The sequence below is a fragment of the Choloepus didactylus genome, chromosome 4, assembly GCF_015220235.1.
Source record: "Choloepus didactylus isolate mChoDid1 chromosome 4, mChoDid1.pri, whole genome shotgun sequence".
In the NCBI taxonomy this organism is placed as follows: Eukaryota; Metazoa; Chordata; class Mammalia; order Pilosa; family Megalonychidae; genus Choloepus; species Choloepus didactylus.
In genome coordinates, this window is record NC_051310.1 from 20,110,817 (window position 1) to 20,123,366 (window position 12,550).

Sequence of the window (12,550 nt, forward strand, 5' to 3'; positions counted from 1 at the left end):
TTGCATAATATTTGTGTAGTTCTCCACATTGTTACATAAAAATTAAAAATATACTATTTTTGAGGAGTTGTTTAAAGTTGTGATGGCCTGATTCACTTGTCTAACAATGCTGTTTTTCCAAAAAGTACAATTTGGGATATAGCCTCAAGGAATATTTGGTATTTTTTCCTTTCCTTTCCTTCTCCTTCCTTTTTGTTTTCTTTGCTTTGCTTTTAATTAAGTCTTAGTTTTGAGCTATTCTTTTTTAAGTACATAGTCTTTTTCTGTACATATTTTTCCATGTTTCCGAAATGAGTGTGCATCAGCTTTAGAAATTTGAAACATTTGTAACACATGTATTACAACTTTTTTATTTTATCTTTGTTTAGCTACAGCTCCTTCTGTCCACATCTGGGATGCAATGAGCAAGCAGACTTTGTCTATTCTAAGATGCTACCATTCGAAGGGAGTGTGTTCAGTCAGCTTCAGCGCTACTGGCAAACTGTTGCTGTCTGTGGGACTAGACCCAGAACACACTATTACCATTTGGAGATGGCAAGAAGGTAGGATTCTTTTTTGCTTTGTGATTTTTTGAAATGAGAATACTAGTGTAATAGGAATTCTGTATTTGATATTTGTCTTAACTTGGCAATTGAGACCATTGTTCACTTCGACCCTACATAATACACTACACAGTTGGTGGTACTGAACATATGTTCCATTTAAAAACACTAGGGAAAATGTGAGCTTACAAAACATATAAATCAGTATTATAAATGATTCACTTGTATTTCCTTTCATAAGAAACTACGCACTTAATGATCTTTGCTAATGATTTGATTGGTTAGGAAGTATCCTAAGAATGAAAATGAATTGTATTTTAAATGGAAGGGAAGATCAAAAGGATATTACCTAATATGGTTTAAACAAAACTTTTTACTTCATAGCTTCTATATAGAGTGAAGTTAATGGAGTTTCCTAGAAAGACATGAGATATGGTCCCTAAAATCTGAAGTGGCCCAAAATGGTAATGAAGTGCTCCATAAATATTCACATCACTTGTGACGATACGTAAAAAAGACCCTCTGTACAAGTAGCTGTGTATCATGCAGGTGCACACACAGCCGTCATCTTCTTATAAGCATTTGTTTTTTGAACTACGTAGTTTGAAAAACTGTTTGTTCCTGTGAAAATTAGCTTAGTTCTTATTACTAACCTAGGTAATTTTGCTGTGTCTTCTTTACCAGGTGCCAAAATTGCCAGCAGAGCTGGTCACAGCCAACGTATTTTTGTGGCAGAATTCAGACCAGACTCAGACACCCAGTTTGTCTCTGTGGGAGTAAAACATGTGAAGTTCTGGAGCTTGGCAGGAAGGGCTCTTCTAAGCAAAAAAGGGCTGCTGAGCACACTGCAAGATGCCCGGATGCAGACCATGCTGGCTGTCGCATTTGGTGCAGTAGGTCTCTTAGAATGCGTGTGGTGGTGTTACTTTGAATTATATAAACTAGATTACTTAGAATTTTCTTGCCTTAGATAGACAAGCTGCATTAATGTTGTTTATATGCCATTGTAATCTTCCAATCATTCCATATGTCTTGGTCATACATATATTTCATCTTTCAAAAACCTGATACTCTCCAAAATTAGGGAGTGGGAAGGAAATGTTAATGGGGGGGGGGGATTATGATGAAACATTTGCATCTTTGGGCCAATGCCATTCTCAAAAAACTTCCTTTGTTAATCTTGTAATGTCACACTAAATATCCTAAAATTTCTGCCTTCCTAGTAGTACTTCAGAGGTCCTAAAAAATATTGTCAGAGAGATAAATCAAGAGACGTGATCTTCAGGTGATTGAAGGTGGTACTTGTATTTAGGATTTCCTTTGCTTTCTATCATCTTAACTCAAGCTTGTCATAATAGGGCTGGAGGTGCTCACGGCCAGTGCCTCTAATTCAGGGGAAGAAGGAGGTAGAGACAAAAGGAGAGAGCTCAGTTCTTGGTCTAAACAGAAGAGAGAGCATTCAAGGGTCCTTTCTGCCTCTCCCTCCCCCTCACCCACCCCTACTAATAACCCAAGCCTGCGGTTTACAATCCACATCTCTTTTTTTTAATACTTTGCCCTGGCTAGGCTTTATATACCTCTCGTGCATCAAAATACTAAGTGGATTTCCTCCTTAAAGTGTTTATGTGTGTATGCAGTATTTGAAGGAAGAAAAATTATAGTTTTAGAACCTTTAAGTACACATGCATTTTTTGAGAAAAAGACTGCTGAAGACGTTGGTCATGCCATGTCAAACTTTAGTTAAACATTTTGGAGATTCTTAATGGAAGACGGGTAATTCTTTTCCAGAAAGAAAGCCCACACATTCAAATGCTTCTGGTATTTAATTTTTATCCATGTAGACTAACTTTCTTCACATGTAAAATTCCTTATGTAGTCAGTTGTCCATTCCTGATAGAAAATATACTTGTAGATGAAAATATTAGTCATAATTGAATTTTTACATATAAAGTAACAGTATAATCAGTGAGAATGTTTCTTATATAATAAGGTAGGTTTATGTTCAGTTTAAGCATTTTTGAACATTCTCTTGCTAGGGGCTATGAAAAAAGCAAGAGAAATAAAATACTGGTCTCTGTACCTGAAGCATTTACATTCTAATTGCAGATAAGGCATAAATTAATGATGGCCCTGGATGACAAATAGAATTATTGTACCCAAATATAAGATATGGAGAGTATTGATAAATGCTGAGGAATTCAAAGCCTACATTATATTGTAGGGAGATTAAACATACAGGCTCTCTAGTATTCTCAGAAAGATTAGAGAAAGGAAAATCTCAGTTATTTTTGTTATAATTTAAATTCTTATTTTCCTATTTATTTTTTTATATTGTTATTGGTGAAAATTTTTATGCTACTTTAAAAATGAAGCAAAAATGGAATGAAAACAGGATGCAGGATTTGATTCTCTAGTTTCTGCATAAATGAATACATTTCATTTATGAATATGAGATTACAATTCTCAAAGTGATCTGAAGCAATTATCACATTTTTGTTACCTCATCAAATTAATCTTATTTTGGATTGTTTGCAGGAATGCATTAACTTTTACTATTTTAAGAAAACTTTTGATTTTGATTTTAAGGCAAATGTTAATTTCATATTTTCATGTATATAAGTACATGTGTAAGTAAAGTCTGAAAAGCTCCCACAACTTTGCTATAGATAATAGTTTTACTTTCTATGATAAGACATTTTATCAAACATAATAAAAAGCTATCTGCCCTTTTTATTCTTATTCTTTTTTTTCACTCTGTTACTTATGACCTTAAGTTATTTCTTGGGCAGCTGGAAAGAAGCAATACAAAGGGACAGTATAGAATTATAGTATTTTACAATTGGAGGAGACCTTAGAGAACCAACTTCCTCATTTTATACATGAGAAAACTGATACTCATAGAGGTTTAAAGTCTTGTCCAAGGTGATTCCATCTAATAAGCAACAGGAAAGGGAAAAGGTCCTGACACAGCTGAGCCTCGAGTTCAGGTTTTCTAACTCAAGTCCAGGCTTCTCCCACCATGCCACGCATGCTCCTTGTATCAAACCGGGTGACATAGCATTACACTTCATAGAGAATTGCAGCTATGTGAACACTATTTGAACTTTTGATGAGTTTATCTCCCCCTCCCCCACTCCTTTTCAGAATAACTTGACGTTTACAGGTACCATCAGTGGTGATGTCTGTGTGTGGAAAGATCACATATTGTGTCGAATTGTGGCCAGAGCTCACAACGGGCCCGTGTTTGCAATGTATACCACCCTGCGAGATGGACTTATTGTGACTGGTGGCAAGGAAAGGCCGTAAGTCCCCTTTCCACTCATAGCCTCACTGAATAAACTCAAGGATTTACGGTCTACCTGAGGTTTGCAGTTAGGCATGCTAGTTATTTCCTGGCTACAGAGATCATCCTCTCTGACCTTCCTCATATGCTTCTCCTTTGTTGCCTTTTATATGTCTTCTGTTGCTTCTTATTTCTGATCATAAATCACTAATTCCTCATAGACCTAAACTCCACCAACCAGGGTGATAATTTTTTGAGGTGTGGATGGGTCATTGTCTTAGAAGTCAAGAACTGATTTCCTTCATGTCTCTAGGTCTGTGTAAGTATTGGCTGAGTAATAGGACCCTTGGGAGGCATCTTTACTGTGGACCTGGGCTACATCTCAACTACATGCTCTTTTTTATTCAAGCTGGCTGCTAAGGAGTATTATGTATACTGCTGCTTTAGAAAAGGTTTGGAGAATGCTAAAGATAAACTGTACCTTGTTTGTTTTTGTTTGAGGCAAACTTGTTTGATAAACTGTATTATTTTAAAAACTCAAAATTTAAGTCTGAGGAAAGGCTTTTTTTCTGAGTGATTTTCAAATCTCCCAATAGTAACCAAATCTTAAAATTGATTTCCCACCAACAAATTCATATGCATGAAAAATTGTGCATCAGTGACTAAGAAGTTAGTACATGTCAATACAGGATTGAAAGAACCTTCTTATTTTACTTAAACACATTTACAGAAACTGTTGCCTTTCACATAAAGAATGTATTATGGGGGGCAAGATGGTGTAGTGGTGAGGTGTACGTATTAGTTACTCCTCCAGGACAGTAGGTAGAAAGTCAGGAACTGCGTGGACCAGACACCGCAGAGCGATCTGACTTTGGGCATACTTCATACAACACTCATGAACATGTGGAACAGCTGAGATCAGCAAAATCTGCAAGTTTTCGCAGCCAGGGGACCCGCGACCCTCCCTGCCAGGCTCAGTCCCATGGGAGGAGGGGCCGTCAGCACTGGGAAAGAGGAGGGGGAACTGCAGTTGCTGCCCTTATCAGAAACTCACTCTACTGATCCAAACTCCAAACACAGATAGACTGAGACCAGACACCAGAGAATACGGGAGCAGCCAGCCTGGCGGAGAAGAGATAGGGATAGCAAAAACAGCAAGGAAAACCCAAAAATAAAAGCAGAGACTTTTTGGACTTCTGGTGAACATACAACAGGGAAGGGCAGAGCTCAGGCAGAGTCAGGCTCATATGCAAATCCAGAAGATGAGTTTCTTTGAAAAACCGGTTTCTCTACTCCCTGGAGCATTCCCTAATGGCCGTAATCTCCTTGTCTCTTAGCATTTCAGTAGCCCATTAGATCTGCAAGGAGGGCCCGTCCCATTTTTTTTTTTAAATCATTTCTCTTTTTCTAAAACAATTACTCTAAGAAGCCCAATACTGAAAGCCTCAAATACTTGCAATTTGGGCAAGTCAACACACGAGCAGAACTAAGAGACCTCTGAGACAGAAGGCAAGAAGTCCAGTGGCTGAGAAAATTCACTAAACACCACAACTTCCCAAGAAAAGGGGGCATCCCCTCATAGCCATCTTCCTGCCAGTCGCCGGCTCCACAGCCCAGAGCTGCCCCAGATAACCCAGTGTGATGGGAAGTGTTTCCAACAACACACGCACACAACACAAAATTGGGCACGGACATTAGCCTTCCCCACACCCTCAGCTGGTTGTGCCAGAGTAGGGAAGGCAGAGCAGTGTGAATTAACATGCCCCATTCATCCATCCTTTCAGCAGACTGGGAACGTCCCTACACAGCCCTGCAGCCCAGAACCACCCTGGGGGGATGGCACTCACCTGTGACATAGCACAGTCTTCCCTCAACAGAAGTCCCGGGGATGCACAACCTGGCAGAGGGACCCACTCACAAGTCTCAGGGGCCATATGCCAATACCAAGGACTTGTGGGTCAGCAGCAGAGACAAAGTGTGGTGGGACTGAACTGAAGGATTAGACTATTGCAGCAGCTTTAGATTTCCAGGAACACCAAGGAGATTTGATTGTTAGAGCTGCCCCCCCTCACCGACCACCCAGACATACGCCCCATATACAGGGAGGGCAACACCAAATACATACGCAAGCTTGGTACACCAGTTGGACCCCACAAGACTCACACCCCCACTCACCACAAACACAAAGTGGGGGAGAACTGGCTTGAGGGGAATAGGTGGCTCGCAGATGCCACCTACTGGTTAGAGAAAGTGTACTACACGAAGCTGTAGATCTGACAAATTAGAGCTAAGGGTTTTAATTGGTCTACAAATCCTAAAAGAACCCTATCAAGTTACGTAAATGCCAAGAGGCCAAAAACAACAGAAAATTTTACAACATATGAAAAAATGAGACGATATGGATAACCCAAGGCCAAGCACCCAAATCAAAAGATCAGAGGAGACACAGTACTTGGAACAATTGATCCAAGAACTAAAGATGAACAATGAGACCATGGCACAGGATATAAAGGACATGAAGAAGACCCTAGAAGAGCATAAAGAAGAAATTGCAAGAGTAAATTAAAAAATAGATGATCTTATGGAAACTAAAGAAACTGTTGACCAAATTAAAAAGATTCTGCATACTCATAGTACAAGACTAGAGGAAGTTGAACAATTAATCAGTGACCTGGAAGACGACAGAATGGAAAATGAAAGAACGAAAGAATGGGGAAAAAATCAAAAAAATCAAAATGGACCTCAGGGATATGATAGATAATATAAAACATCCAAATATAAGACTCATTGGTGTTCCAGAAGGGGAAGAGAAGGGTAAAGGTCTAGGAAAAGTATTCAAAGACATTCTTGGGGAAAACTTCCCAAATCTTCTAAACACCATAAATGCACAAATCATAAATGCCCAGCGAACTCCAAATAGAATAATAAATCCAAATAAACCCACTCCAAGACATATTCTGATCACACTGTCAAATACAAGAGAGAAGGAGCAAGTTCTCAAAGCAGCAAGAGAAAAGCAGTTCACCACATACAAAGGAAACAGCATAAGACTAAGTAGTGACTACTCAGCAGTCACCATGAGGGCGAGAATGCAGTGGCATGACATATTTAAAATTCTAAGTGAGAAAAACTGCCAGCCAAGAATTCTTTATCCAGCAAAGCTTTCCTTCAGATTTGAGGGAGAGCTTAAATTTTTCACAAACAAATGCTGAGAGAATTTACTAACAAGAGCCCTGCCCTACTTGAGATACTAAAGGGAGCCCTACCGACAGAGAAACAAAGAAAGGAGAGAGAGATATGGAGAAAGGTTCAGTACTAAAGAGATACAGTATGGGTGCGTTACAGGACATCAATAGAGAAAGTAAAAAAATATAATGACAAACATAAACCAAAGGATAAGATGGCTGATTCAAGAAATGCCTTCACAGTAATAATGTTGAATGTAAATGGATTAACCTCCCCAATTAAAAGATACAGATTTGCAGAATGGATTTAAAAAAATGAACCATCAATATGTTGCATACAAGAGACTCATCTTAGACACAGGAACACAAAGAAACTGAAAGTGAAAGAATGGAAGAAAATATTCCATGCAACCTACAGCCAAAAGAAAGCAGGAGTAGCAATATTAATCTCAGATAAAATAGACTTTAAATGCAAGGATGTTATGAGAGGCAAAGAAGGCCACTACATACTAATCAAAGGGGCAATTCAACAAGAAGAAATAACAATCATAAATGTTTATGCACCCAATCAAGGTGCCACAAAATACATGAGACAAACACTGGCAAAACTAAAGGAAGCAATTGATGTTTCCACAATAATTGTGGGAGACTTCAACACATCACTCTCTCCTTATAGATAGATCAACCAGATGGAAGACCAATAAGGAAATTGAAAACTTAAACAATCTGATAATGAATTAGATTTAACAGACATATATAGAGCATTACATCTCAAATCACCAGGATACACATTCTTCTCTAGTGCTCACAGAACTTTCTCCAGAATAGATCACATGCTGGGACATAAAACAAGCCTCAATAAATTTACAAAATTGAAGTTATTCAAAGCACATTCTCTGATCACAATGGAATACAATTAGAAGTCAAAAACCGACAGGAGTCAGCAAGATGGCGGCTAGGTGAGACAGCAAAAATCACCTCCGTGGAAAACACTAGATAAAAAAACAGAAAATGACCCAGAACACCACTTCCAGAGTAGCACCAGTCGGACAAGGTCTGCTAAAGCCACAGGGAATGTGCGTTTTGTGAAACCAGGAGTCTGCATTCTGAAATGAGTGAGTGAGTCCGCTGAGTCCCTCAGCCACATTGCGGTGTGGGGAAATGGTGGGTTGGCGTTTTAAAAAAAAAAAGAAGCCTGGGAACAGCTGCAGATAAGATGGGAGTGGTCTGGACTAACGCCTTGGTGTCTGGGGTGGAGGATACGCCTTCCCACACCCACTGCTGATTGTCTCGGGTCCAGGGGAGCACAGGGGAGCCAAAAGGAGAGGGGAAAAAAAAAAAACTCACAACTTGCAGCCGTCTCCCCAGTGGATGGGGCTACTCCTGCCCGGGGCCGAACACACAGCACAGAGCCGAGCTAAGAAACCCAGCCTGACGGAGTCTTTCCCACAGCACCACTCACACGACACAATATCAGCCATGGACAGTGGCCTTGAATACACCCACGGCTGATTGTCCCGGAGCTGGGAGGGCGGAGCTGTGCGGAAAGGGGGAAGTTAACGCATCTCATTCAACCATCTTTGAACTGGGCTGGGAACACCCCTACACAGCCCGGCAGCCCAGGGCTTCCCTGGAGGCCGGCGCTCACTTGTGACGTGGCACGGCCCTCCCCGCCTCAACAGAGGTCCTGGAAAAGCACAGCAGGGATGGGGGAACCACTCGGAAATCCCAGAGAACCTACGCCAATACCAAGGACTTTTGGGTCAGTGGCAGAGAACAGCCTTAAATCTCCAGGAACACCTGGGAGGTTTGATTATTTTAAACCTGCCCTTCCTCCCTAACTGCTCAGGCACACACCCCTCATTGAGGGCAGACAGCACTGACAACACACCCAAATTAAGTGCACCAATTGGACCCCACAAGAATCAGATCCCCACACACCACAAAGTTGGGGAGAACTGACTTGAGGGGAATAAGTGACTCACGGACACCATCTTCTGGTTAGTTAGGGAAAGTGTATGTCACCAGGCTGCAATTCTAACAAATTAAAATCAAGTAAAGCAAATGCCAAGAGGCCAAAAACAACAGAAAATCTTAAAGCATATGGTAAAACCAGATGACATGGAGAACCTGAACCCAAACACTCAAATCAAAAGATCAGAAGACACACAGTTCTTGGCCCAATTAAGCAAAGAATACAGACAGGCAATGAGAGCATGGCACGGGATATAAAGGACATAAAGAAGAACCTAGAAGAGCATAAAGAAGATATTGCAAGAGTAAATAAAAAAATAGAAGATCTTATGGAAATTAAAGAAACTGTAGGCCAAATTAAAAAGACTCTGGATAATCATAATACAAGATTAGAGGAGGTTGAACAACAACTCAGCCTCCTTGAGGAGCAAAGAACAGAAAATGAAAGAACAAAAGAAAGAATGGGGAAAAAAATTGAAAAAATCGAAATGGATCTCAGGAATATGATAGATAAAATAAAACGTCCAAATTTAAGACTCATTGGTGTCCCAGAAGGGGAAGAGAAGGGTAAAGGTCTAGAAAGAGTATTCAAAGAAATTGTTGGGGAAAACTTCCCAAACCTTCTACACAATATAAATACACAAAGCATAAATGCCCAGTGAACTCCAAATAGAATAAATCCAAATAAACCCACTCCAAGACATATTCTGATCAGACTGTCAAATACTGAAGACAAGGAGCAAGTTCTGAAAGCAGCAAGAGAAAAACAACTCACCACATACAAAGGAAACAACATAAGACTAAGTAATGACTACTCAGCAGCCACCATGGAGGCGAGAAGGCAGTGGCATGACATATTTAAAATTCTGAGAGAGAAGAATTTCCAACCAAGAATACTTTATCCAGCAAAACTCTCCTTCAGATTTGAGGGAGAGCTTAAATTTTTCACAGACAAACAAATGCTGAGAGATTTTGCTAATAAAAGACCAGCCCTACTTGAGATACTAAAGGGAGCCCTACTGACAGAGAAACAAAGAAATGAGAGATATAGAGAGAGAATTTCAACAGACATATATAGAATATTACATCCCAGGTCACTAGGACACACGTTCTTCACTAGTGATCATGGATCTTTCTCCAGAATGGACTGTATGCGGGGACATAAAAACAAACCTCAATAAAATAAAAAATTAAAAAATGAATTTGTTCAAAGCACATTCTCTGACCACAATGGAATACAAATCGAAGTCAATAACCATCAGATACTTGGAGAATTCACAAACACCTGAAGGATAAAAATGAGGGGGAGATGAAAACATTCCCGGATAATCAAAAGCTGAGGGATTTCATCACCAGTAGATCAGTCCTAAACAGGCTGAAAGGAAGGGACACTAAACAATTGACTGAAACCACATGAAGAAATAAAGATTTCCAGTAAAGATCACATGGTAAATATAAATACCAGTACTAATGTATTGTTGATTTATAACTCCACTATTTACTTCCTACAGGATCTAACATACATAAACTGTAATGATGAATCGGTGGTTTTGGACTCAATGTAAAATATGTAATTTTTGACAAGAACTACATAAAGGTGGGGGAATGGAGGAGTACAGGAACACAGTTTACGTGTCCTATTGAAGTTAAGTTAGTATCAAAGAAAAACAAGATTGTTATAGATTTAAGATGTTAAATTTAAGCCCCATGGTAAACACAAAGAAAGTATCAGAGAATATGACCAAACAGATGAAAAGTAGAGTAGGGGTTCCAAGAAGTGGGGGAAGGGGCAATGGGGAGTTAAGAAATGAGAGTAGGGTTTTTGTTTGGGGTGAAGGGAAACTTCTACAAATGGATGGTTGGAAGGTGATAGCATTGCAACATTCTAAATGTGATTAATCCCACTAATGGAATGCTAGGGAGGGGTGAAATAGGAAGATTTAGGCTATATATATCTTTCCACAATTGAAAAAAAAAAAAAAAATAAGACAATCTAAATAGATGACAAATGCCAAGGATGATCCTGGATGGGATCTGAGGTAGGAGGAGAGGAGGCTCAAAGGGACACAGATGGGACACAAGAAAAAAAAAAAAAAAAAGGAAATATAGGATGTAAGCTTTATATCAATGTTGAATTTCTTTAACTTCTTAGCTGAGCTTAATGACATTGCATAAAATAATGTTCTTGTCCATGGGAAAGGTAGATGTGAATTATATTGTTTGTTCAAAGATATGTGCAGCTTGCTCTCATATGTTCAGAGGACAGAGCAATAGATGATGGGGGTTAGGGAGGGAGCAAGGGAGGGAGGGAGGGAAAGAAAGAGACGGTGGTGTGACAGGATCTTACAGGTGATGGATCGGGGTATTGGTGGAGGGGGGTCGGGGTATGATGAAGTTCTATGTATGGGGTTTGTACTGTTTTTGCAACTGTTGTAAGATTGAACTTATATCAAAATAAAATTTATTATTAAAAAAAGTCAATAACCATCAGAGACTTAGAAAATTCACAAATACCTGGAGGTTAAACAACACGCTCCTGAACAATCAGTGGGTTAAAGAAGAAATAGCAAGAGAAATTGCTAAACATATAGAGACGAATGAAAATGAGAACACAACATACCAAAACCTAAGGGATGCAGCAAAAGCAGTACTGAGGGGGAAATTTATAGCACTAAAATGCATATATTAAAAAGGAAGAAAGAGCCAAAATCAAAGAACTAATGGATCAACTGAAGAAGCTAGAAAATGAACAGCAAACTAATCCTAAACCAAGTAGAAGAAAAGAAATAACAAGGATTAAAGCAGAAATAAATGACACAGAGAACAAAAAAAAAAAAAAAAAATAGAGAAAATAAATAGCACCAAAAGTTGGTTCTTTGAGAAGATCAACAAGTTTGACAAGCCCTTAGCTAAACTGACAAAATAAAAAAGGAAGAAGACTCATATAAACAAAATAATGAATTAGAAAGGTGACATTACTGTGGATCCTGAAGAAATTAAAAAAATTATAAGAGGATACTATGAACAACTGTATGCCAACAAACTAGATAATGTAGAGGACATGGACAATTTCCTGGAAACATGAACAACCTAGACTGACCACAGAAGAAATAGAAGACCTCAACAAACCAATCACAAGCAAAGAGATCCAATCAGTCATCAAAAAGCTTCCCACAAATAAATGCCCAGGGCCAGATGGCTTCACAGGGGAATTCTACCAAACTTTCCAAAAAGAACTGACACCAATCTTACTTAAACTCTTTCAAAACATTGAAGAAAATGGAAAACTACCTAACTCATTTTATGAAGCTAACATCAATCTAATACCAAAAACCAGGCAAAGATGCTACAAAAAAGGAAAACTACAGGCCTATCTCGCTAATGAATATAGATGCAAAAATTCTCAACAAAATACTTGCAAATCAAATCCAAAGACACATTAAAAAAATCATACACCATGACCAAGTGGAGTTCATTCCAGGCATGCAAGGATGGTTTAACATAAGAAAATCCATCAATGTATTACAACACATTAACAAATCAAAAGAGAAAAATCAAATGATCAT

The 12,550-nt window shown here is 39.0% G+C and overlaps 1 protein-coding gene across 7 annotated transcripts in view; it reads left to right on the top strand.

The window, feature by feature from the left end:
- Positions 1-12,550, top strand: part of EML5 (EMAP like 5) — a 264,217-nt gene that overhangs the window by 240,983 nt on the left and 10,684 nt on the right. For 4 of the 7 annotated variants that reach the window (XM_037832105.1, XM_037832106.1, XM_037832107.1 and 1 more), the window contains 3 exons: positions 369-542; positions 1,227-1,435; positions 3,687-3,844. In XM_037832105.1, the coding sequence (XP_037688033.1) occupies positions 369-542; positions 1,227-1,435; positions 3,687-3,844 (541 nt within the window). Of the gene's footprint in view, positions 1-368; positions 543-1,226; positions 1,440-3,686; positions 3,845-12,550 lie in introns of those variants that run through there. The other 3 variants (XM_037832109.1, XM_037832110.1, XM_037832112.1) reach the window with 3 other exon arrangements.